Source organism: Symphalangus syndactylus, chromosome 6 (assembly GCF_028878055.3).
Source record: "Symphalangus syndactylus isolate Jambi chromosome 6, NHGRI_mSymSyn1-v2.1_pri, whole genome shotgun sequence".
NCBI lineage: Eukaryota > Metazoa > Chordata > Mammalia > Primates > Hylobatidae > Symphalangus > Symphalangus syndactylus.
Genome location: NC_072428.2, coordinates 113589325 through 113612290, shown reverse-complemented (window position 1 = coordinate 113612290; position 22966 = coordinate 113589325). Strand labels below are relative to the sequence as shown.

The following is a 22966-nucleotide window of genomic DNA, read 5'->3' as shown; positions in this document are numbered from 1 at the left end:
ACTTAGTTCAGAAAATATCAGTCACCTCCCTTCCCTCACGTGGAATCAGGGCACCAACCAGCTCATGGGCCACTGGGATCCTTTTTAAGTGATTATGTCAGTTGTTATTCTGTAAGAGAATGGCTGAACAGCAGAAACAGACTCAAAGAGCCAGGCTGAAGGACTATGGGAGAGGAGTGAAACACAATCCTCTTGACTGGAGATAATCCAAAGCTCTGTATCTGAAGCAAACAACTATTTACTGGGTGATCCAGAGAGTTTGCCAAGACCACTGTTATAATCTGTAGGACACAAAGGATACATCGCTAATCATAGTTAATACAAAGGACTTTAGAGGGATTTATAACTTTCATAAATTAGAGTGGAGCACTAGAGTGAAGTGAAGGAAATTCAATGTCTTTCTCTTATTTGAATTCAGACACTTCTTGAGTGACAGGGGTAGAAGGATAACTGGAAAAAATATTTGTGCCCCATGTCCCCATGTCTATTTTGTGAATGTTAGCATCGTCATGATTTGTGTAGAGACCCACTAGATTAAGGCTTATCCAAGGAGAGCTCAAAGACATATTTGAATGGTCCATCCTTAGCATCAGCCAAAAGGTAGCTTTGAATTTAGGGGTCTTCCAGTATTCCTCTAGCACTTATTTCCTTCCTACCAAGAAACTTCTTTTCAGTTTTATTCCTTCCAGAGATCGTTCACTTTTATAATAAATGATTGAATCAACATCTGGGTACCTATGGGACTTCTGGAAATATGGAAGCTTCAGCTACCATCCTGGGTCTAGCATCAATGAATCTAAGATGATAATGATCACATTGGGGATCTTTTCGCAACGCTTTATCTGACTTTGAAGAAAGTTCTTACTGGGCACACTAGCTCGCGCCTATAATCCCGGTGCTTTGGGAGCCCCAGGTGGGAGGATCTCTTGAGCCCAGGATTTGGAAACCAGTCTAGGCAACACAGTGAGACCCCGTCTCTACAAAAAAATTAAATTGTTAGACAGGTGTGGTGGTGCATGCCTGTAGTCCTAGGGACTCCAGAGGCTGAGGCAGAAGGATCAGTGGAGCCAAGGAGTTTGAGGCTGCAGTGAGTTATTGATTGTGCCACTGTACTCCAGCCTGGGTAACAGAGCAAGACCCTGTCTCAAAAAAATAAAATATAAAAAAAATTATTGCTTGCAGTCCTTCAGAAAGAGTTCTGATCAGATTTTCTTGAACAAGAGGAAACAAAGAAAGGCAAATGCTTAGGACTCAAACCCTTTTTGGGTGAGAATGTTATTTTTTTTAATGTCCAGTAATGTTACATACACACCTGACAGATGTATTAACTCACAGAAAAATATTAGTTTGCCTTTTTTAAAAAAGGGAAAAAACTTCAATACACATTTATCGAGATTACAAAAATCTGACAGATATATCAAGTCACAGAAAAATATTAGTTTGGCTTTAAAAAAAGGGAAAAAACTTCAATCCACATTTATTGAGATTACAAAAATAACAGCACATTTCATGAACTCATTACAGCTCGGAGTTACCAACACATCCAGAGATAGGAAGAGCATCTTTAAATTAACTGCTTCTTGCCAATACAAATCTCACGACATAAAAAAGAAATTTATTTTCATATTTACAGAAGAAACATGCTGATTGTTTCTTAAGATTCTCTTTGGAATTAATGGGTGAGATTATTTTTAAAGTCAGGGATCATTTTGAATTGAAGAAGGTATTTTAGAAACATCTCACAATGCATTTCGTGTAATACCACTGAACAGTTCTGCATCCTCTTCTAAAGATCGTGTTTTTATCGCAGGGCTTCTGGAACTTCCACCTACAAAAATAGCGGATTTTCTCTCAATGAAACAACACACATGATAAGTGAAAAGTATCCGTAGGATATGTCTCTAGCAGTATCCTCTGAGAAGAACTCGGGTTGATTATTGCTGCATGTAATAATTTTTTTACCATGTTATAAATTTTATGTTATAAATTAGGTATCAAATCAATCACAACTCTGTGGTAAAATTTTTGACAAGTGGTGAATCCTTTTGGAATTTAGATTATATTCCCTGGTTTTCTTCTTAAGGGAATTGGGACATGTATGAAAATGGTCCTTGCCCTTATATGACTGAGAGGCTGGGAAACTGGCCCAGGCATTCCTTTCAAATAGAAATGTGCTCACTTGTGTGTCTGCTCCTAATGTTTCCAACTTGGTGTGTTTGCTCTCGCATACTAAAATATTGAAAGTATTGATAAGTATTGTGAGAGGTGACTTTGGTACCACCATGCAATGGAGGACAACTCATTTACTGTTTCTGTGCCCCTGTGTCTGTTCTCTGGTTACTTACCCGCTTTAGCTGTTTTATGCTGCTTCCCCGAATTGCTTCCATGAGATTCTCATGAGCTGATCTCTGTGGGGTAGAAGGTCGGGAACTGTCTTCCATTTTCTTCTCTTGCACTGACCTCAGAGAATTTTTTATTTCCTTTAGGATATTGTTTGGCTGTTTCTTGACCTTTTTCCCTTTTTTCTTTTTCTGTCCATTTTGTAATGCCCGTTGGGCACTCTCCTGTTGTTTGATGACTTCTGCAATGTTTCTGGTAATGAGCTTTTTCTCTGGGAGTGGAGGAGGGGGAGGAGGAGGAGGTGGTGGCAGCCTTTGGGAAGAAGGAGGGGGAGGAGGAGGAGGAGGGGGAGGAGGAGGGGGAGGTGTGGCCACAGGAGACAGAGGACGGCTCCTCACAGTCTGCACTTTTTTGGGGAGCTTTGGGGATGACCAGGGTGAGTGCCTGGGAGATACATAAGGTGAAGAGCTAGGTGTTCCTCTCTGCCAGACTTTGGTCCTAAGATTGGGTCCTCCATCATATCCCTCCTGCTGTTTTTGCTCCTGCAAACGTTTTTGCCTCTGTTTATCCATATTTCTTGTCAAAATGCTCGTCATGCTCATTCTTGGTCCTGGGAGCTCAAAATGGTATCCCAGCCTTAGCAGCGTCGTGTTCTCCTTCAGCAGCTTGACAATCTCCATTTCTACCTGGCTGCCCATGATGTGCCTCTGGTTGTGGAAACGCAGCTCCGTGAGCACCGTGTTGTGCTGCAAAGCTCTCATGATGGCCAGGATCCCCTTTCCCGTTATGAAGTTGGACTCGACATTTACGTTGGTGATGTGCTGATTGACTTTGAGCATCTCCGCAATAGCCATGGCTGCACTGTCGTCGGCATGCGTGTTGGCCAGACTGAACGTCTTCACCACAGTGTTGTCCTTGAGGGCTTCAGCAAAGCGGGTAAGGGTCTGCGTTGTGATGTTCTCAATGTTGTTCAAATTGACTTCTGTGGTGTCAGGGTCATTGCTTTTAATCTTGTCCAAAGCGTCCTCAATCACTGTAGGATTTCCACAAGGGTGAATGGCAGCTGGGGACTCTGTGTTCCTCCCATTGCTGCCATTGGTCAAATTTATGTTCTCTATTTGACTTTTAAATATCTTTGGCTTAGAGTTATCAGAATTGACACTATCATAATTTACAGTTCCATTAATCCCTTTTGCAGTTTCAATTGTTCTTTCCTCTTCTTCGCTGTCTTCTTCCTCCTCTTCCTCCTGGGACTCCTCCTCCTCCTCCTCTGTATACACTTCCTCAGAAACCTCACTGTTACTTTCAGTAAAGATAAGCTCTTCCTCACTTTCCTCTTTGTCTTCTGAAACCTAAAGAGTATGATATCATCATTAAGCTTCTTAAAAATGATACCATTTTAAGTACATTTTTTTAACTTGCAAAAGTAGCACATGGCAAGTGACACAAGTTTATAATAAAAAAAGTTAACAATCCTCTGCTTCCGATCTGTCTAGTTCTCATGATCAAGGTTGACATTTTATTGCAATAAATAGCAATAGCTTTTTCTACAAACATTTCTCTTGTTTGCTGCAGAATATCCAGAATTCAACTTATTGAATAAAAATATATAATCATTTTGCCAATTTGAACAAATAAATCAGAACTTCAGCTTTGGAAAACCCTTGATAAATTTGTTCACCTCCTAAGGACAGACTCTTACTGGTTTACTCTCCATTTACTTACAGTGTAGCAAATTCAACCCTCCCTTCTGGAATCGCTCTGTCCTTTCTTATTTCTCCATCTCAAGCAAGCAAATGACAACAAAAATATACAATATGTTAATGAGTTCCCCTTTTTAATTCCAAAATTCCCAGATTTGCCATCCATAGCAGATGTGACAGAAGCCAACCACTCTCTGCCAGGCCTTGCCTCAGTGTAGACAGAAGCAGAGCTGTCATTGGCTCCTCCAGCATTTATCTGCTTCTACGGTAGAGCCCGGCACAGGGCTCTACCGCAGAAGACTCTCTGAATCACCTGAGAGCTGCCTCTGTAGCTGTCCCTCATCTGGGCAAGGGAAGCCTAAAGTCGGGGTGCTGCTCAGGACAGCAGGAGGTCAAAATCCAGTTCGATGCAGAGAAAACATTCAGGTCACCCTTTTCAAGTGAAAATCCACTTGAAACCTCCAGCTAGTCCAGGGTTAAATGAGACAGACTGTAGAAGACCAGGTGGGAAAGATAATCACCCTTGGCATCCACTAGATTCTAATCAGTAAAGTGGATGGAACAGCAGAGAACAGCAGAAAATCTTAAAGTAAGCCATTGCCCAGCCTGATGGTCTTAAATTATTTAGCATGTATCAATTATGAAAGGCTTTCAGGCAAACACAATTTCATTCTATCTTTGTCTTTCCTGTTTACAAGATTTGCTGTACAAAGACGCCCAAGTGACCCCTTGTTTCTCTTTTTCTTGCTATCTTTTCTGATTAAAAAAAAAATAAATAAAGGTCTAGAAATTGCTGATAGATCTTTTTCTCCTGTTGTCTTTTTAGTCCTTTCTCTTTATCTTCTCAACAGCCCCGGGACCCTGCCCTGTCCTCCAAGCCCTGATTCTTCTCTCTATATTGGCAACTTTTTTTTTGACCTCAAGGGCGCCTGCTGCCTGAGGCATGTGGATCTAGCTTTGGAAAACACTGCCCTTGTCTCCAGGTTTGTTTGCCCAGTTGCTATCACAAAATAGCCTCCAGTTATCCACTGTTTGGAGTGGCAGGCACGGAGTGATGGCCTGGGGAAGGGGTCAGCCACTCCTGGGATGACTTTTCCAGTCTTAATTTATTCACTTCTTCAGGAGCAGGGAGGGAGAGAGACAGATACTGTGTGTGTGTGTGTGTGTGTGTGTGTGTGTGTGTGTGTGAGAGAGAGAGAAATGTTTGGTGGTAGCTGGCTGCAAGTCACAATGCAACAACACAAGAAAAAGAGTGTGGCTCTAGCCAAGTCTCCGGGCATACGTGAGGGGAGAGAGGAAGCCTTCCCTGTCCAGCAGTGAAACAAATGGATTAACCCGAGGAAGGAAAGAATTGTGGGCTGACTTCTTCTCACCCCATTCCACTCCAAATTTCTTATAATTCTAGTCCCTGTAAAGCTGTGTGTGTTCATGTGTTTGTATGTATTTTTAGCTGTTTCAGTATTTGGAGGAAAGGGGCCTCTCTCAAAATCCAAGGTATACGGCCTTGTATGATACCATTACATTTTATTCCCTTGGTTTTTTAAAGACCATCTGGCTCTATCTGCAAGATCTGTTTTCCCCTTATAATGTACCTGGACAGATAATATCTGAAACTGTGAGTTGTCATATAGCATCTAAATGATAGCTCTCCCAGAAAGCCTTCTTTGACATCCCCTCCAATTATCCCTCCAATGCATTCCCATACCATTGTACCTGCCTCCAATAAAGTACCTGTCACACTTTCTTTTAGTCACTTGTTTTTCCCAGCAGACTGTTAGCTGTTGAGAGCAGTGGACCATGTCTGCTTTGCTCACCTAGCACAGTGCTTAGCATGTAGTAGGAGCTCAATAATTATTTGTTTACCGAATGGCTCTAAGTTGACATTGGTTAACAGCAGCTCAGAGTCAGGACTACACACAGGAGAAAGGTGACAAACCCTCCCAGTTTGCCTGAATGTGAAGGGTTCTCAGGATTTTAGTCATGAAATCTAGATAGTCCCAGACAATCTGAGATGATTAGTCACCCTAGGTGGGGGACATCTGGAGAAAGAACAGAAGGAGAAAAGGTGTCTACAGAGGTGAAGTGAGAGGATGCAAAAAACAGACTTTGCTTACTTTATAAAATACTCTATCCCTAGGGGGCCTGTTTTGTTACAGATTTCCTATATGCCACTGCTTTGGCATTAACCCTGATTCTTTGGAGAATGGAGGTGGGAAGGAGGGTGTAGAATAAGGAGGTGGGAGATGAGATGGCAAGGGACTGGACAAGGAGAAGGGGAATGTTAGTAAACTTAGAAAACAAATCAGGTAATGAGAAGCGTGGCGGTTCGTTTCTCCTGATCGCCTCCCTATTATGTATGTACATATCACATTCAAAGTATGTGTTAATTGACCGTTTATGTTATTGGTAAGGCTTCTGGTCCACAGTAGGCTATTAGTAGTTAAGGTTTGGGGGAGTCAAAAGTTATACATGAATTTTGGATGCTGTAGGGGCAGGAGTTGGTTCGCCTGCCCCCCATGTTGTTCAGGAGGTAACTGTAGTTGAGCGGTTCTTAAGTTTTACTGTGTGTCATAATCACCTGTGAGAGCACCAATTGTTGGGCCCCATTCCCAGAGTTTCTCATTCATCAGATTGAGGGTAGCTCTATAATTTGCAGTTCTGCATCCCAGGTAATGCTGATGCTGCTGACTGGGCACCCACAATTTTGAAACGTTCTTTAATTTTCACTTCTATGTACAAGCTGTTAACCTCTAATGAGATTCTTAACCTTGCCTTGTCTCAGTTCTCAAGTGCAGAAAGTTAAGAATGAAGTGAGATAATGGGAGAAACTCATTGGCACCTGTGCTGAGATTTAACTACTGCTCAATAGGGGAGCTAGACCGTTGGGATTCTAGGGTCCCTCGGAGCCCCAATGCAGCGTAAGTTTGTGTAAGCCCAAGTGGGCAGAAAGGCTGGCATTCAACAGGTGTTGCGTCTGCTTTTTATAAGCCTTTACAGAGCCAGCCACCTGATAATCAATCAAGACCCTCCGCTCCTTCTCAGGGTCCCTCCTTTATGGCTCTTCACTTATGCAACTACCTTGCTCCCCCAGCCACCCCACAGCTGCTTGAAGATTTTTCCTATTGTGGGAATTGGATTTGCACCCTCCATTAGCAAGCTCCTACTCATCACGCCTTGCAACTACAGACAGCTGGCTGGCAGGGAAAGTACTGGGAGAAAAGTTAATAGCCTAGAAAGGAACTGAAGTCCATCAACACAGCAGCCTCTCTAATTGAGCTGATAAGCCATTGGCAGGGATCAGCAAAACCTTTGGCAGGATCAGGTGGGTTCATCCGGCTGACGATAGGTTTTGCCCTTTGGTTCCCATCACTATCATGTCATTGTGACATTAAAAAGCCTTTGTTGGATTATTGATACGCTGGTTGTACAGCCTGGATATTTTGAGACAGTTTTTTTTTTTTATTTTATTTTTTTTTATGAGACAATGTTTTGGTTTGTGGCTCAGGCTGAGTGCAGTGGCACAACCATAGCTCACTACAGCCTCAACCTCCCATGCTGAAGCCATCCTCCCACCTCAGCCTCCTGAGCAGCTGGGACTACCACCTGCTAATGTTCCACTACACCCAGCTAATTTTTTTTTTTTTTTTGTAGAGATGAGATCTCACTATATTGCCAGAGCTGTTCTTGAACTCCTAGGCTCAAGTAATTCTCCTGCCTCAGCCTCCCAAAAAAGTGTTGGGATTACAGGCGTGAGCCAGCATACCTGGCCAGTTTTATTTTACTAAAGAGAGTTTTAAATAATTGTGATAATAATGTCATTATTATTTTGACGCTCATTATCACATCAAAGAAAAAAAAATCCCTCTTAAAACATGGTTGTGGAGGAATTGACCTGCCCAAGTACTGACTTGTAAGTGTCCTTCCTTCTAACACACCCCTTCTAGCTGATCAGTACTGTGGCCTTGGCAGACCCTTGCCAGATCCCAGTGGCCCTTCCTGCAATGATTGACATGGACAAAACTTACACATATCTTGCTGCAATTGTGGCCCACATAACCCTATCATCAAGATCGTCTAACAGCCCTAGATTAGTACTGTGGAAGTCTTGCCATTGGCTTTAGGCCATTTGATTTTAGATGATTCCAACAGAGTGTCAGAGTTTTAAACTGTTTCTCCTGGCCTGTGTTCTTCCATAATTCCGGAAGAATTTTTTTTTTTGTTATATGGACACTTTATTATCATTACTATTTCCCCAGAGAATAATAGTCTTTCGGACTTCCTTCTGGTAATGACTCATTTGGCAAATTCAAAGTAACTGTTTACTGGGCAGTACACAAGAGCTTTGTAGACCTGAGCTCTGATATAAGCACATTTCCTAACCTCAGGATCACCATTGTAAAGGAGACAGAAATCTAAGAGATCATCTATACAGCTGTGCTGCCCCTGAGTCCTCAGATGGGTTTCAGGATGTGTTATCATTTTGAAATTCTATGCAAATTTGGTGTATTTTGCACAAGCCCAGGGCTATTTTCTTAAGAAGGTTCATAACTTATCAAAATCTCAAAGGGGTTCTTGATTCACTAAAGAAACACTGTCTCTAACTCCCTCAATGTCCAGAGGGAAAGAGAACCCTGTACAAGTGATCGTTCAAGGTCTAAAGACGTGGGAAAAGAGCAGGGACTTGTAACAAGGCCCTGTGACTCTCAGTGTCATGTACTTCCCACCACCCCACAACTGCTTGGTATTGGAAAAGAACTATTTCACCATAGCTACTATCACAGTCAAAGCAACCATCATTCCCACTTTTGTCTTTGTAGGAGAAAATAAATGTACTTAACTGAAAAAAAAAGTATACATTTATATGTATGCATATATTTTGGGAACAAATATTATGCCACATTACCAACTTATAGCTCAAACAAGACTTATGTTTGGCAAAATATTGAATCCCATACACTGGCCGTGAATTATTTTCCTCTTGAGCTTTCCATTTGTAATTAATCAAAGAGCCCCAAATGAGAATTTTACATATTATGATCCATTGGGTGGCCATAGCATTTACATGATTATTTCAGCCTGAAAAATGATTTAGTAGCAAGTATAAATGGGTTATAGGAAAATTCAAGTGATGAGAATTGAGAAGTTAGGGAAAACAAGTGTCTGGGTTTGGGATGGGGTGATGGGGAGGTGGGGTTAGCCAAGGAAAAGTCCCGAGAGCCTACCTTTCCACTTTCCCCCAGCCTCTCCTTCTCCAAGAGTTTTTGGGACTCCTTTTCCCAATAGGCCATCAGTGCCTCTCTGCTGAATGTCCCCGTGGGGGTTTTCTCCGTCAGGCTCTTTTGCCTTAGCCCCACGGGAAGGTTGCGGTCAGGTTCAATGTCTTCCAACTCTCTCTCTAGCTCCTTCAGCTCCTCGGCTGACAGGGAGGCGAGGAGTTCATCCTCGTCAATGGATTCATATTTACTGAGTCCTCTTCGGTAGCCAAAGGTAGACATGGTCCCTGCTTTGTCAGACCCAGAAGGAGCTTGAAGGACCAGGCATTCAAGGCAGCCAGAAGCAGGCAGGGAGGCAAGTGGCAGGCTGGTCAACAACTGGTGCTGGGAGTGGCTGTGGGAGCCTTTTAAGAGTGGTGATACAGGGCTGTGACAATGCAGAGAGGGGTGAAGGCATGGGCTGTTTTAAGCATCAGACGTCAGCTAGACATTTGAACACAAAGAATGTCACATCGGTGGTGGATGGAGGTCTCAGAACCAGTGGGGATTATTAACATACTGGCCAGGGCCATATTTAGCTGAGTCTGATAGCTCATGAGGACAGGCAGAATGTTTCAGATAAGGAGTAACACAGTTCTTCTCACTTTGTATTCAAACAACAGGGAAATAAAATTTATTTTGAAAATGACTTGCCACCACCACCATGGCTATGAAAAGATTCTTTCATTATAATCTTAGGGTTGAGAAATGTCTCCACAATACTCCATGGGTAGTTATTCTGGTTCTTCTATAAACATACTGTAGGTGGTATTGATGGGGAAAAAAGGTCATAATAATATAGTATTTCATAATTTTATTGTACTTTGCAGTTTACAAAGCACTTTAATAAGTTTTTCTAATCATAAATACTGTGAGATGAATAGCATGATTCTCATTTATAGATGTTGGCAACTGAGGCTCTCAGAGATTAAGTGAAACATCAGAAGTTGGAGAGCTGAAAGTACAGAGAGGTGTCTTTCTCCACTGAACGAAATGTTTCTTCCTACTCACCATGATTACTAGTAAAAATCTAGACTTGCAAATGAAACTCTAAAAAGACAAACGATAATACTGGATATGATTTATTAAGGACTGACATTATGCCATTCCAGTGCTAAGCATTATCTCCTTTAATTCCACAATCCTGTAAGGTGTACATCAGTGCCTGTACTTAACTAGTACACACTTAGAGAGGTTAAGTTACTAGCATGGGAGCACAGATCCAAGAAGTGAGAGAGCTAGAATCTGAGCCCAGATTTGTACCTGGCCTGAAAATGGAAGAGGTGCTAATTTGAAATTATATATATGACTTAATCACTACATATTATATATATGCAACAAATTTTCTTATGTACTCCATACATTTGCACAAATTAAAAAAAGAAATTATATATGAGCATATTGTTGTGTATATGTTAAAATAAATCCAGAGTTTATAGGACTTCATAAATATAATACCATTTTATAGATATGTAAAATCTATTAAAAATATTAATGCATACAAAAATACATTTATCAATACATGTATAGTACATGATATTCTGATTATACCTTCAGCAGCTGGTGAATATTTGGTTTGTTTCTAGCTGTGGGTTTCTACCTTTTATCTATGAATAAAGTTTCTATGAACATTTACATGAAGTGTTTGAGTAACCTCAGGTTTTCATTTATTTTGAGTAGATATGTAGGAGCGGAATTACTGGGTTATATGGTAAATTTACTTTTTAAGAAACTGTAAAAAGCTGTTTTGCAAAATGGCCGTACCAATCAATTTACATTCCCATCAGCAATGAATGAGAGTTCCGGTTTCTTGACATCCTCACCTATTATTGCTTGTCTTTCTATTATAGTCATTTTAGAGGGTGTCAAATGATAGTTTTAATTTTCATTTCCCTAGTAACTAATGATGTTCATCATTTCATGTGTTTATTGGCCATCTTATATCTTCTTTGGTGAAATATTTATTCAAATCTTACCTCCCCCTTTTTTAAACAACTTTTTGAGACAGGGTCTTGCTCAGTCACCCAGGCTGGAGTGCAGTGGAGTGATCATAGCTCACTGCAGCCTCAATCTCTTGCTTATGCCCATTTTAAAATTGGGTTAATTGTCTCCTTATTATTGAGTTGTAAGAATCTTTATATGTGCTGGAGACAAATATTTTATTAGGTATATGATTTTTTTTTTCTATTCTGGGGCTTGTCTTTTGATTCATTTTGAAGAGCAAACTTTAAATTTTGGTGAAGTCCAAGACCAATTTATCAATCTTTTTTCTTGTATTGCTTGGTGTTATAGTTAAGAAATCTTTTTCTGGCCATGCACAGTGGCTCACGCCTGTAATTCCAGCACTTTGGAAGGCTGAGGTGGGCAGATCACTTGAGCCCAGGAGTTTGAGATCAGCCTGGCCAACATGGCAAAACCCTGTCTCTACGAAACATACAAAAATTAGCCGAGTGTGGTGACAGACGCCTATAAACCCAGATACTTAGGAGGCTGAGGTGGGATAATGGTTTGAACCCAGGAAGCCAAGGCTGCAGTGAGCCAAGATGGAGCCACTGCCCTCCAGCCTGGATGACAGGGAGACTCTGTCTCATTAAAAAAAAAAAAAAGAAGAAGAAAATTTTTTTCCAACCCAAGGCCACAGAGATTTACTCATATTTTATTCTGAAAGTTTTGTAGTTTTAGGTTTATTTAGGTTTCCTACCCATTTTGACTTATTTATGTGTATATGTAAGGTAAAGTTATATATTCATCTTTTTTATTTTTATTTTTTTTAGGGGGAGTCTGACTCTGTTGCCCAGGCTGGAGTGTAATGGCACCATCATAGCTCACTGTAGCCTCTACCTTTTGGGCTCAGGTGATCCTCCCACCTCGCCCTTCGGAGTAGCTGGGACTACAGACGGCAAGCAACCACACCCAGTTAATTTTTTTTTTATTATTTTTTTGTAGAGACAGTGTTTTGCCATGTTGCCCAGGTGGTTGGTTTCAAACTCATGGACTCAAGTGCTGCCCCCGCCGTGGCCTCCCAAAGTGCTGGGACTACAGGTGCGAGTGACAACACTCGGCCCAAATTTATCTTTTTGCACACAGATATTCAATTGTCCTAGCACCATTTGTTGAAAAAAACTATACTTTCCTCTATTGAATTACCTTGGCACCTTTGTGGAAAATTAACTGACCGTAAATACAAGGGTTTATTTCTAGACAGTCAAGTCTGTTCTATAAATCTATATATCTATCCTTATGCAATATCACATGGTCTTAATTGTTGTAGCTTTATAATAAGTTTTGAAATCAGGATGTGTATAAGTCTATCTGACTTTGCTCTCTTGTGAGAATGTTTTGGCTAGCTATTTTGATCTTAACTTGTTATGGTATTCTACTCCAAAAATAACTATGACACTTTTCAATGATGCTAATGAGAGAGATGATGATTGAATTAGAAATAATGAGTTCATCTGTGTGTTTTTTGTTTTGTTTTGTTTTGTTTTTTGCAGCCTGTAGCATATGCTTTTGTGTAACCTCAGCTCAGCAAGGGCCCATCTTTTTTATTTGAATGAGTTTGATTTTTGGCAATGACATCAAGTCATGATAGCCAAATCTGATGCATGAGATGAGTCATTCAGCTGTAGTACCACATTTTAGGTAAAAAGATGAATAAGGATTACAATCATGTAAAAATCTATGTGCTTTTGGGAAAAAAAGAAGACGACATATAAATGATAGCATGAGTTCATTCTTTCAACAATATGTATTGGCCACATGTGATATGTTGACTACTGTGCGAATTTTAGGGTATATAAATATGTGCAAAGAAACACTGGAATTGTGTTTTACCCTATCTCTCTCATGTTTGCAATTGTTCTGTAACATCCTTTTTTTTTTTTGCTAAGTTTTATTGGACAATTGACTAAACACATATTACATGCCAGATTCTAATTTAGTTGCTTGGGTTGGAGAAGTGAACAAAATCAACAAAGTTCCTTCCTCCACAGAGCTTACATTCTAGATGAGAGAGACAGACAATATCTAGACAAACATGTAAATATAGAACACATTAGATAGAAGTTCTATGGAGAAAAATAGAGCAGGGTAAAATGGAAGGAAGATTTTGGGGGTAATATTTCATCTAGGAAGATCTCTGTAGTAAGGTAACATTTGAACACAGGCCTGGGCTCGATACATGCAAACTATAATATACATTTAGTATTCAGATATTTTAGAATCACAGATTCTCAGATTTCAAAAGGACTTTGAAATACATGAATTTTGTATCACTTCTATATGTGATCATCTAGTGTTTGCTTGAACATCTTCAGTGAAAATAGCACATTTTCAAAAGCTTATTTCATTGTTGGATGACTCAAATCTTCAGAAAATTATTTTTATTGCTTTGAAACTAGTCTCTTGAAAAATCCACATATTTTAAATTTTCTCATTGGAACAACCCAGAATAAATATCGTCTCACACGGATTTCTTTTCCCAAATCTTATATGTCCCATGAGTGACTCTGAAAATGGCTCCAAAAGAGAAGGCTTAATGCCTTTTGTTTGTTTGTTTTTGTGTGTGTTTTTGCTGTGTGGCAGCATCACTGGAAAAAGCCATTATGGACTCTCAAAGACACTGCCTTAAAAACAATAGTCATTTAGATATCCTAGTATATTTGTTACAAATCACTCCGATTATGATAATAATCACAACTCACGAATGATCTTATGAGTTGGTTCAAATAGGTTGGATACATCTTGGTTCCCCCTGTGAGTATCCTTCACAAACTTTAAATCTCCTGGATACAATTCTGCTGAGTGATCAAACACTACCCGCCTGACCCTGACTAGAATTAAATATGGTGAATAATTTAGTTTTCTTTGGAACTTTGTCTACATTGAAAAAATCCAGTCACTATATGTTCCAAGCATCAGCATTTTGTATTTTGAGATTTTTACTTGGTCACATTATCTTTTTGGATAGAATTGTTTTTACAGTCAGTAATACTCCAAGCCTTTTGACGATTAAGATTTTTTGTTAAAAAAAAATCTGCCTTGGGATAGAATTTTTTCGTAGTTCTGGCTTCCCAATGAGATATATTCAGATACACTCAGATACATACTATCTCCCAATATATTGGCAATTCCCTTTTTAGTGAAAACAGAGCTTCCCCTTTCAAATTTTTTTCCTTTTGTTTTCCTCCTGAAAATACTATCATCTGTTTGTTGGTTTGTTTATTCAACGCACATTTACCAGCTACGTTCTGTGGAACAAGTCTGTGCTGGAAGCTGGGATTATAAACAGAAAATGGAAATCGATCTAGTCTCTGCCCTCAAGGAGTTCATACTCCGGGGAGACAGGCAGACAGCTGACAATAACACAGTGCAGTGATGCCTCTAGCCAGGCGCCAGGGAGGGAAGAACCATGGGGCACAGATAAAGAAGCAATATAGCCTATGTGAGTGGATTCAGAGAAAGTGCAGAATCAGATAGAGCTTTCCAGGCCGAAAGAGCAGCCTCTGGACAAATGCACAGGAGTATGAAAACAAAAAAACCAGACTGTTTGGCGTAGGTGGAGTAGGTGGAGATGAGGCAGAAACTGGCCCTGATTCAGGTACTACTTTTTTTTTTTTTTTTTTTTTTTTGAGACGGGGTCTGGCTCTGTCACCCAGGCTGGAGTGCAGTGGCACAATCTCGGCTCACTGCAAGCCCCGCCTCCCGGGTTCACGCCATTCTCCTGTCTCAGCCTCTCCGAGTAGCTGGGACTACAGGCGCCCGCCACCACGCCCGGCTAATTTTTTGTATTTTTACTACTTTTTAAAAATGGCTTTGGTATCTACCCCTCCCCACTCTTAATAGCCACCAGTATCATGCCCTTCACTTGGTAGGTGCTTATACATGTTGAATATTTCTTTATTTGAAGGGCTTTCTAGGCCATGTCAAAGAGTTTTGGACTTTATTACCATCTAGTGTTAGGTGGACATAACATTACCCCGCAGCATCATCCATAGCCATAGTTGCCTAACAAGGACACTGTTCACCTTAGCAAGTGTCCTGATTTAATAAAGACTCAACAAGAGAGTGGCAAAAACTCACCAGTTCCTCCAAAAATCAGCAATACTAGACCTGCCAGCAGATCTGGTGTTTCCACAATTAGTATTTATAGGGTGATCAGAGAGAGCTCCTAAATATACATGTATCTAATTCCTACTTCAGCCTAACACTCTCTATGGAAGGAGACTCCTACTTCCTATAGATGAGCCACTTTGCTTGCGACTTATGTTTTTGTGGCAGCTACTGTTTAGAAGCATTGCAAGGCCCTACCAATTGTTTGTTTTCATACTTTATTAATCCCCAAATTTTGAGAAGAATTTGGTAATTTCAGAAACTATTGCTATTTTAAAATATTTGTTTAGGCATTCCTATTTATGTCCACCAAAGAGTTAAGTGAATATATTATTGCAAATATATTTAATTATTAATTATATATAATATTTATATATCATATGTAATATATCATATTTAATTAAAATTCTCATTTCCACTGATCCTCTGCTTTATTCTACTATAGGCTTATATTTTTATTTTATTTTATTTTATTTTTTGAGACAGAATCTCTCTCTGTCACCCAAGTTGGAATGCAGTGGCATGATCTCAGCTCACCGCAGCCTCTGCCTCCCAGGTTCAACTGATTCTCCTGCCTCAGCCTCCCAAGTAGCTGGGATTACAGGCGCCCACCACCACACCAACTAATTTTTGTATTTTTAGTAGAGACAGGGTTTTGCCATGTTGGCTGGTCTCGAACTCCTGGCCTCTAGTGATCCACACACCTCAGCCTCCCAAAGTGTTAGAATTATAGATGTGAGCCACCACACCTGGGCTGCTATAGGATTTTATCACTCACAGATTTAATATGTGTATTTCAGTGATAGGAAGGAAGGAAGGAAGGGAGGGAGGGAGGGAGGGAGAGAGGGAAGGAAGGAGGGAGGGAATCTCCATCTGAGTATATCACTGGTAGCTAAAACTCGACCTGCCCCAAACCAGTGTTTTAATTTCACTTTATACTTTCCTCACCCACTCTCCCAGCCTTCTATGTTTCTTTTCTTTTTTCCTTATTTCATTTCTGTTGTCTTTCCAACTTTTAGGTTCAAGGGGTACATATGCAGGTTTGCTGCATGGGTAAATTGCATGTTGCAGGGGTTTGGTGTACAGATAATTTTGTCACTCAGGTAATCAGCTTCCACATTTCCGAAAATAGTATCCTCATCCACCATGTGCTGTAGCCTATGTTCTACCTTTGTCTCCTGCCTTCACCAACATCATTATATTCCTTTGGAAGGCCTGAGCTCTTATATTTTAAACAGCTCTTGAATCTTACTTCATTTCTTGCTGTTCCCCCTGCTTGAATCTAAGCTGCTGTCCTCATTTTCTTGGATGATGGTCATGATGGACTAGCAGTCTCCCTGGTACATTGCTGCATGATTCTTTCCCCTTTACCATAATGCAGCCAGAGTTAACCTTTTAAAACACAAATCTCATCAACTAATTCCCTGGCTAAAACCCTCGAATAGTTTCCATTGTCCTTCAGGCAGGGCCTTCAACTGCAGGCTCTGGCCCTTCTAGCATCAAGCCCTACTCACCTCTCCAGCTTCAACTTGGGCCACTTCTTCCAACTCTCACACTTGAGCCACTTTGGGCTGAATTGTCCACACACCCTTCATCCCCAAGCCATTGCACTGCTCCTTTCGTTGCCTGGAAAGCCTTTGCCTCTTCTACTTTACTCAAGTCATAAGTAACACTTCCTCAGGGAGGTCTTTCCTGATGTCTGAAGCCAGCTTAGTTTTTCCAGCTCCCACAAAACTATTTCATGGCAGTATCCCAGTTGGGATTACCTGTTTCAAATAGGTCTTCGCTGGAAAGGCCTTTTCTCCAAGGAAGAAACCATGTCTGCCCCATTTGCCCTCCTCAGGGGCTAGCATAATTATTAAGTGTTCAGGAAGTAATTAAACATACACACACACACACACACACACACACACACAGAGAGAGAGAGAGAGAGAGAGAGAGAGAGAGAAAGCAAAACAAAACAATACAAGACAGATGAGTTAGAGAGTAGGCAAGGGTAAATCCGGTGTTATAGAGCCCAAGAATTACATAATGTTGAGAACCTCTTTAATAATATAAAATTATAAATACAAAATTAGTTATAAAAGTGAAAATGTATTTAAAACAATAATAGAAATCATGATAAAGTACTGGGTCTTAGGTGATTTAGACTTCTTTCTTCTTTGATGCCTTTAAGGAGTTTATTAGAAATGCTTTCAGAGTAATGCCACTTCATTGTAACCTGGCTTTTCTCCCCACCAAGAGCTCTCTATTAATCCTGGAAATCCCAGCACTCACAAGGACCTGAAACTCACTCTTCATGGTCAGTCTGCCTTTGAGTCCCCCAATCTAATGAGTGAGCCCAACTGGCCACTAAGTGCTCATATCTCGTAGTGGCATTTTTGTCCTTCTCATGGATGGCTTTCTTATTTAAGTTGTCCTCAGTTTGCTGGTGAAAAAACATTGAAATCATATTGTAAACCAAAAATAAGATCCTAAGCACCTCGTCCCCGCTCCATTCTATTGAACAGACAGCGCTTTGGGCCAAGGGGACCTCAGAGAAACCTGAAAAACTGAATTTTGGCCATGACAGGAAGGTGATCGGACACACCTCATTAAACCCTCTCCGTTTTGGAGTTTAGGCACAACTGGCCAGCATTAACATCAGAGATCACAATGAAACTGCCTTTGCAAAATTATGATTGAGGCAGTGAAAGAGATCTCACTTAACTGACTCCATCCTTCTAACCTCCAAGCTGTCCTTGTTCATTCTTGGGTGTAGCCTGAACTAATTTTGGGAGAAACTTAGTTTATAGTTTAAAACAAAGATGATAACAGCCCTTTCCCAAAGTAGACTTGCTTCTTTCCAGGAGACTAGATTGCCTTTGTAGGACTAATATTAACCACAAGATGAGGAATCGTGGTTTACGAGTCATGCAGCTGGAGGCTACAAGATTCTGACCCTCCTTAAACTGCTCCTAAGATCAGTGCTTGAGATATTTTGCAGACTCTGCACTTGAAAGCATCTCCCAGATCGATAAACTGGCTCATCTGATCTTGTGGCCCCCATACAGAAACTGACTCAGCGCAAGAAGACAGCTTCACTCCCTGTGATTTCATCTCTGACCTGTGACCAATCAGCACTCCCGGCTCACTGGCTTCCCCTCACCTACCAAGTTGTCCTTAAAAACTCTGCTCCCTAAATGCTCAGGGAGGCTGATTTGAATAATAAAACTCCAGTCTCCCGCACAGCCGGCTCTGCGTGAATTACTCTTTTTCTATTGCAATTCCCATGTCTTGAAGAATCGCTCTCTCTAAGCAGTGGGCAAGGCGAACCTCTTGGGAGGTTATAGTAAGACTGACAAAACTTCTCTTGTGGCAATAAGATTCCAAATTCCAGCGTGACTCTGGTATAGCATCACATATTCTCTGAGGGTTGCCTCCTATGAAACTTCGTTTACTTAACAAAGGCCTTGGCTTCTACAACCTCCTTGTCTTAGCTGAAACATTTCTTTCTACTGACTTCCTACATTTTTAGACAAAGTTTAACTCTTTCAACTAATTGCCAGTCAGAAAATATTTAAATCCACTTGTAAGATGGCCCCTACTTCCAGCTATCCTGCCTTTTTTTTTTTTTTTTTTTGAGATGGAGTCTCACTCTGTCGCCCAGGCTGGAGTGCAGTGGCACGATCTCGGCTCACTGCAACCTCCACCTCCTGGGTTCAAGCGATTCTCTTGCCTCAGCCTCCTGAGTAGCTGGGACTACAGGCGTGTGCCACCACACCTGGCTAATTTTTGTATTTTTAGTAGAGACAGGGTGAGCATGAGTCAAATTTAAAATTATTTCACCATATTGGCCAGGCTGGTCCTGAACTCCTGACCTCATGATCAGCCTGCCTTGGCTTCCCAAAGTGCTGGGATTACAGGCATGCACCACCGCACCCAGCCTATCCTGCCTCTTTAGGCTGAACTAATGTACATCTTCCATGTATGATTTATGTCTTTACTTATAGCTCGTATCTCCCTAAAATGTATAAAACCAAGTGCTATAACCCAACTGCCTTGGGGACTCTTTCTCAGGATCTCTTGAGACTGTACATTGGGCCATGGTCACTGATATTGGCTCACAATAAACCTGCTTAAATATTTTACAGAGTTTAGCTTTTTCATCAACAATATGTTACATTATCATTTGCAAATTTGGGAAACTGGAAATTCTTTTATTCTCACAAATGTTAAGTCTACTGTTAACAAGCTATTCCTAATTTTCACCCTCCCTCTGCACCTGCCTTTTAAAAAAAAAGTCTTAATCTAATTTCTCTCACTGTACAGGTGCAAGGTTGCTGCTTGAAATAGATGTAACATGTTTCCCAGTTACACGGAAGGGTTTGGGTTTTCAACATTTCCTACGGATGATTTGTAATTAGGCTGCTGAACTAATGTAATGGCACCTAAGGAAGTTAAGCTTCCGACATTGCTCAGTCAGTTTGCTGGGAGCTTCTCAGATAGCTGGAAAGAGGTTCCCAGGGGAGAATGTCAGGCAGAGGTCAGGCTCTGTACAGACAACAACCAAACAGGCCAAAGGGATCAGATGAGAACTGGCAATACCCTTATCAAGTCTTCACTCTTAGGTTTGGCAGCCAAGCAAATCTCCCAGCTGTGCCAGCTTGTGGTAGTGAGCATGAGTCAAATTTAAAATTATTGGAGCTATTTATAATATCTTGCAATTGTATAATATTTATAGTTTATACAATACTTTTATCTACAGTCAATGTGCCAGGCAGTACGACATGCTAATGTGATCTCCATTTAATAATTGTGTATATTAACACTTAACTTGTTTGAGACAACACTTGCTGAAGTAAATACTACTGAATTAGTTCCATTTTACAAGGGATAAAAGTGGGTTCTGAGGTTCTGGGAGGTTAAAAAATCCCCGTAAGTATGCCCAGCTAGTAAGTAATGGGTATAATTATGTTCTAATGAGTCCGAACTGCTTCTCACATTGAGATCTACTAGTTAGGCATTTCAAAAGGTATCAAAATGAAAGAAGGATTGGATGAAAGACAAAGATTTGTAATAGAGCATCTAATGCTTCACCTGTGTATAGTAGGTCTACTTATTGTTTGTTAATCTGATTCAAACATGTAATAATAAGTCCCACACAAGCAAATAGAAAGATAAACCGATAATGTTAAAACTGTAAAGACCAAAGAAAAAGATTTTCAGAAAAAAAATGAGAAATAGCTGAATTTATCAACCAAGTCTTTCATCTTACACAGCAGATGGTGAATATGGAATTCCACTTATGAAACAGGAAACAGATTTAAGTTCTAATAAAAAGAAACTTTACTTGAGGTGGACTAGAAGGTTCTAATAAAGCTCACCTAAAGTTCTCATAAAGGAAATTTTCCTAGAGGTGGAGTAGAAGGTCTTCCATTCATTTCAGCAATTACCCGTCCTGAAACCCTGAGTGTTGGTCTGACAAGTTTGGACAGAGTTGTTCACTGTAGTATTAAGAAGAATGATGTGGAAGGTGAGCACCCAAGACAGGGATCTCCTTGGTATGGTTCCCTCCTCAGGGTCATGACAACTGTCACTTTAGAAGACTCCAGGTCCTGCAGGCAAATGCTACATTAAAGGGCAGAAAAGTGGAGATCTTGCTGTGAATGAGGGCAGAGAGGTAAAGTCAGTTTCAAAGTACAGGAATATGAGGACTCAGTGTGGCCCGACAGTGGGACAGTTAGTGCTTGAAAGCTGGTATCTGGTTACGAAGATTTTTTTTTTGAAATTTTATCATGAAAATCAAAGGCACTCACTTTTCACACAGACTCCCAGCTCCTAACTGACCTTTACTTTCACAGCGCCCTGTGTTCTTGAGATCTAGGGCCTGTTGAATATTTGCCTTCTCTGATTCCCCCCGCCGGGAGTCCCCAGTTTCTCTCTGTTCTCCTTTCTAAGGCATCCTCAGTGAATCAGAGCTGGTTTTCAGAGAAGTTACAGAAGACCCATCCCGCTGGTAACATGATCCCTTGCCAATTCCCGCCCTTAACAGGACTGGAAACTTTCACTTTTAGCTCTCCAATCTACATGTTTTATTGCATTTGTTTTCTAAAATATATATTTTTAAAAGGTGGAAAAGTTATATTACAAACAAAATGAAAATGTCAGAGGCTGGCAGAACAAGCTACATGTGTTCGGGTTGAGGTCCAGTAAGACTGCTGAAGGCAGCAGGCTTTGTGTTGCCCTTGAAGAATGTGTCATCATCTGCTTTTAATGGCCTTATCAGCAGGGCAAAACCAATAAACCATGTGCTGCCAGCACAAGAACCAAGTGCTTTCCTCCGAGCCAGATGATTCCATTGTTGTGCTGGGCCTCTCTGTGAGGTTGTAAACAGGGCATTCTCTGCCGGTAAGACACATGCTCCTCCTGTTCTTTTTTTTTTTTTAAGGAGACATATTGAGGTGAAATTTACATATCATAAAACTCACCTACCTTAAGTGTAACGTTCAGTGATTTTTTTTCTTCTAGTAAATTTTCTGAGTTGTGCAACTATCACCACAAACCAATTTTAGAACATTTCCATGATCTCAAAAAGATCCCTTGTGCCCATTTGTAGTCAACCTTTGTCCCTATGCTCTAGCCCCAAGCAACCTCTAATCTGTTTTCAGTCTCTCGATATTCACTTTGTCTGGATATTCTATATAAATGGAATTATACGATTTGTGATCTTTTGTGTTTGGCATCTTTCACTTAACTTAATGTGTTTGAGGTTCACACATGTTGTAGCATGTTAACAAACAGGATCCCATTGTCTGGATATGCCATGTTGTGTTCATCCATTCACCAATTGATGGACATTTGAATTGTTTCTGATTTTTGGCTATTGTGAATGATCCCATCCTATTCTTGATGAGCTAAAAATGATGATATTGAAGGAAATTGGGATTTGGAGTCAGGTCCTAGGGATTTGGAGTCAAGTCCTAGCTCTGACATTTACTACTTTAGTTAACTAGAAGATTTATTTTCTTTTCTATAGAGTGGAGATAATTAACCCCTTCCCTCCCCTGTTCCTAGAGTAGCTGTAAGAATCAAGTGAGGTGATGTATGTGAAATTCTTTATGAACTGTAAAACCCAGGATAAATGAGAGACATTATTGAAGTAGTCTTTCCAGATGTATTCAAATGGTCTAGATGGTCCTCAAGATATTTTCCATATTCATAGAACAAATTATGAAGCCTTTGGCTGTAGAAAATATCTATGCTTTTCTTCTATGGACTTGGGGTTCTCATCCTTTTTCCCTTATCAAAGTCCATTATTTAAATGTTCAGATATCATTCTACCTCTCTTAAATGTACTTGTATTTGAAACCTTATTTTTGATTTTCAGATAAGGTTTTATGTTGAAGAGAGGGTCTTCAGATACTCTAGAATCATTGTAGGAAGTATGCAAATCACTATAGTTGAAGTTCTGATTTAATCAGAGCACCCTCCAACCCACAGACTCAATTTAGCTTCTTGGGTACTTCAGGTGATTATGAAGGGCAGGCCCCCAATGAGGGGACTGGGTGCAGAGTCAAA

General features: G+C 40.5%; 1 protein-coding gene across 1 annotated transcript; it reads right to left on the bottom strand.

Annotated features, from left to right (window-relative positions):
• Window positions 1-1439: 1439 nt before the first annotated feature.
• On the bottom strand, window positions 1440-9697 carry LMOD2 (leiomodin 2). The gene is made up of 3 exons (XM_055283847.2): window positions 9266-9697; window positions 2346-3692; window positions 1440-1828 (listed from the first exon to the last, which is right to left on the bottom strand). Exons 1-3 carry the CDS (start codon window positions 9536-9538, stop codon window positions 1802-1804), a joined length of 1647 nt encoding a protein of 548 aa, XP_055139822.1. The 5' UTR covers window positions 9539-9697; the 3' UTR covers window positions 1440-1801.
• Between the last annotated feature and the right edge of the window lie 13269 nt (window positions 9698-22966).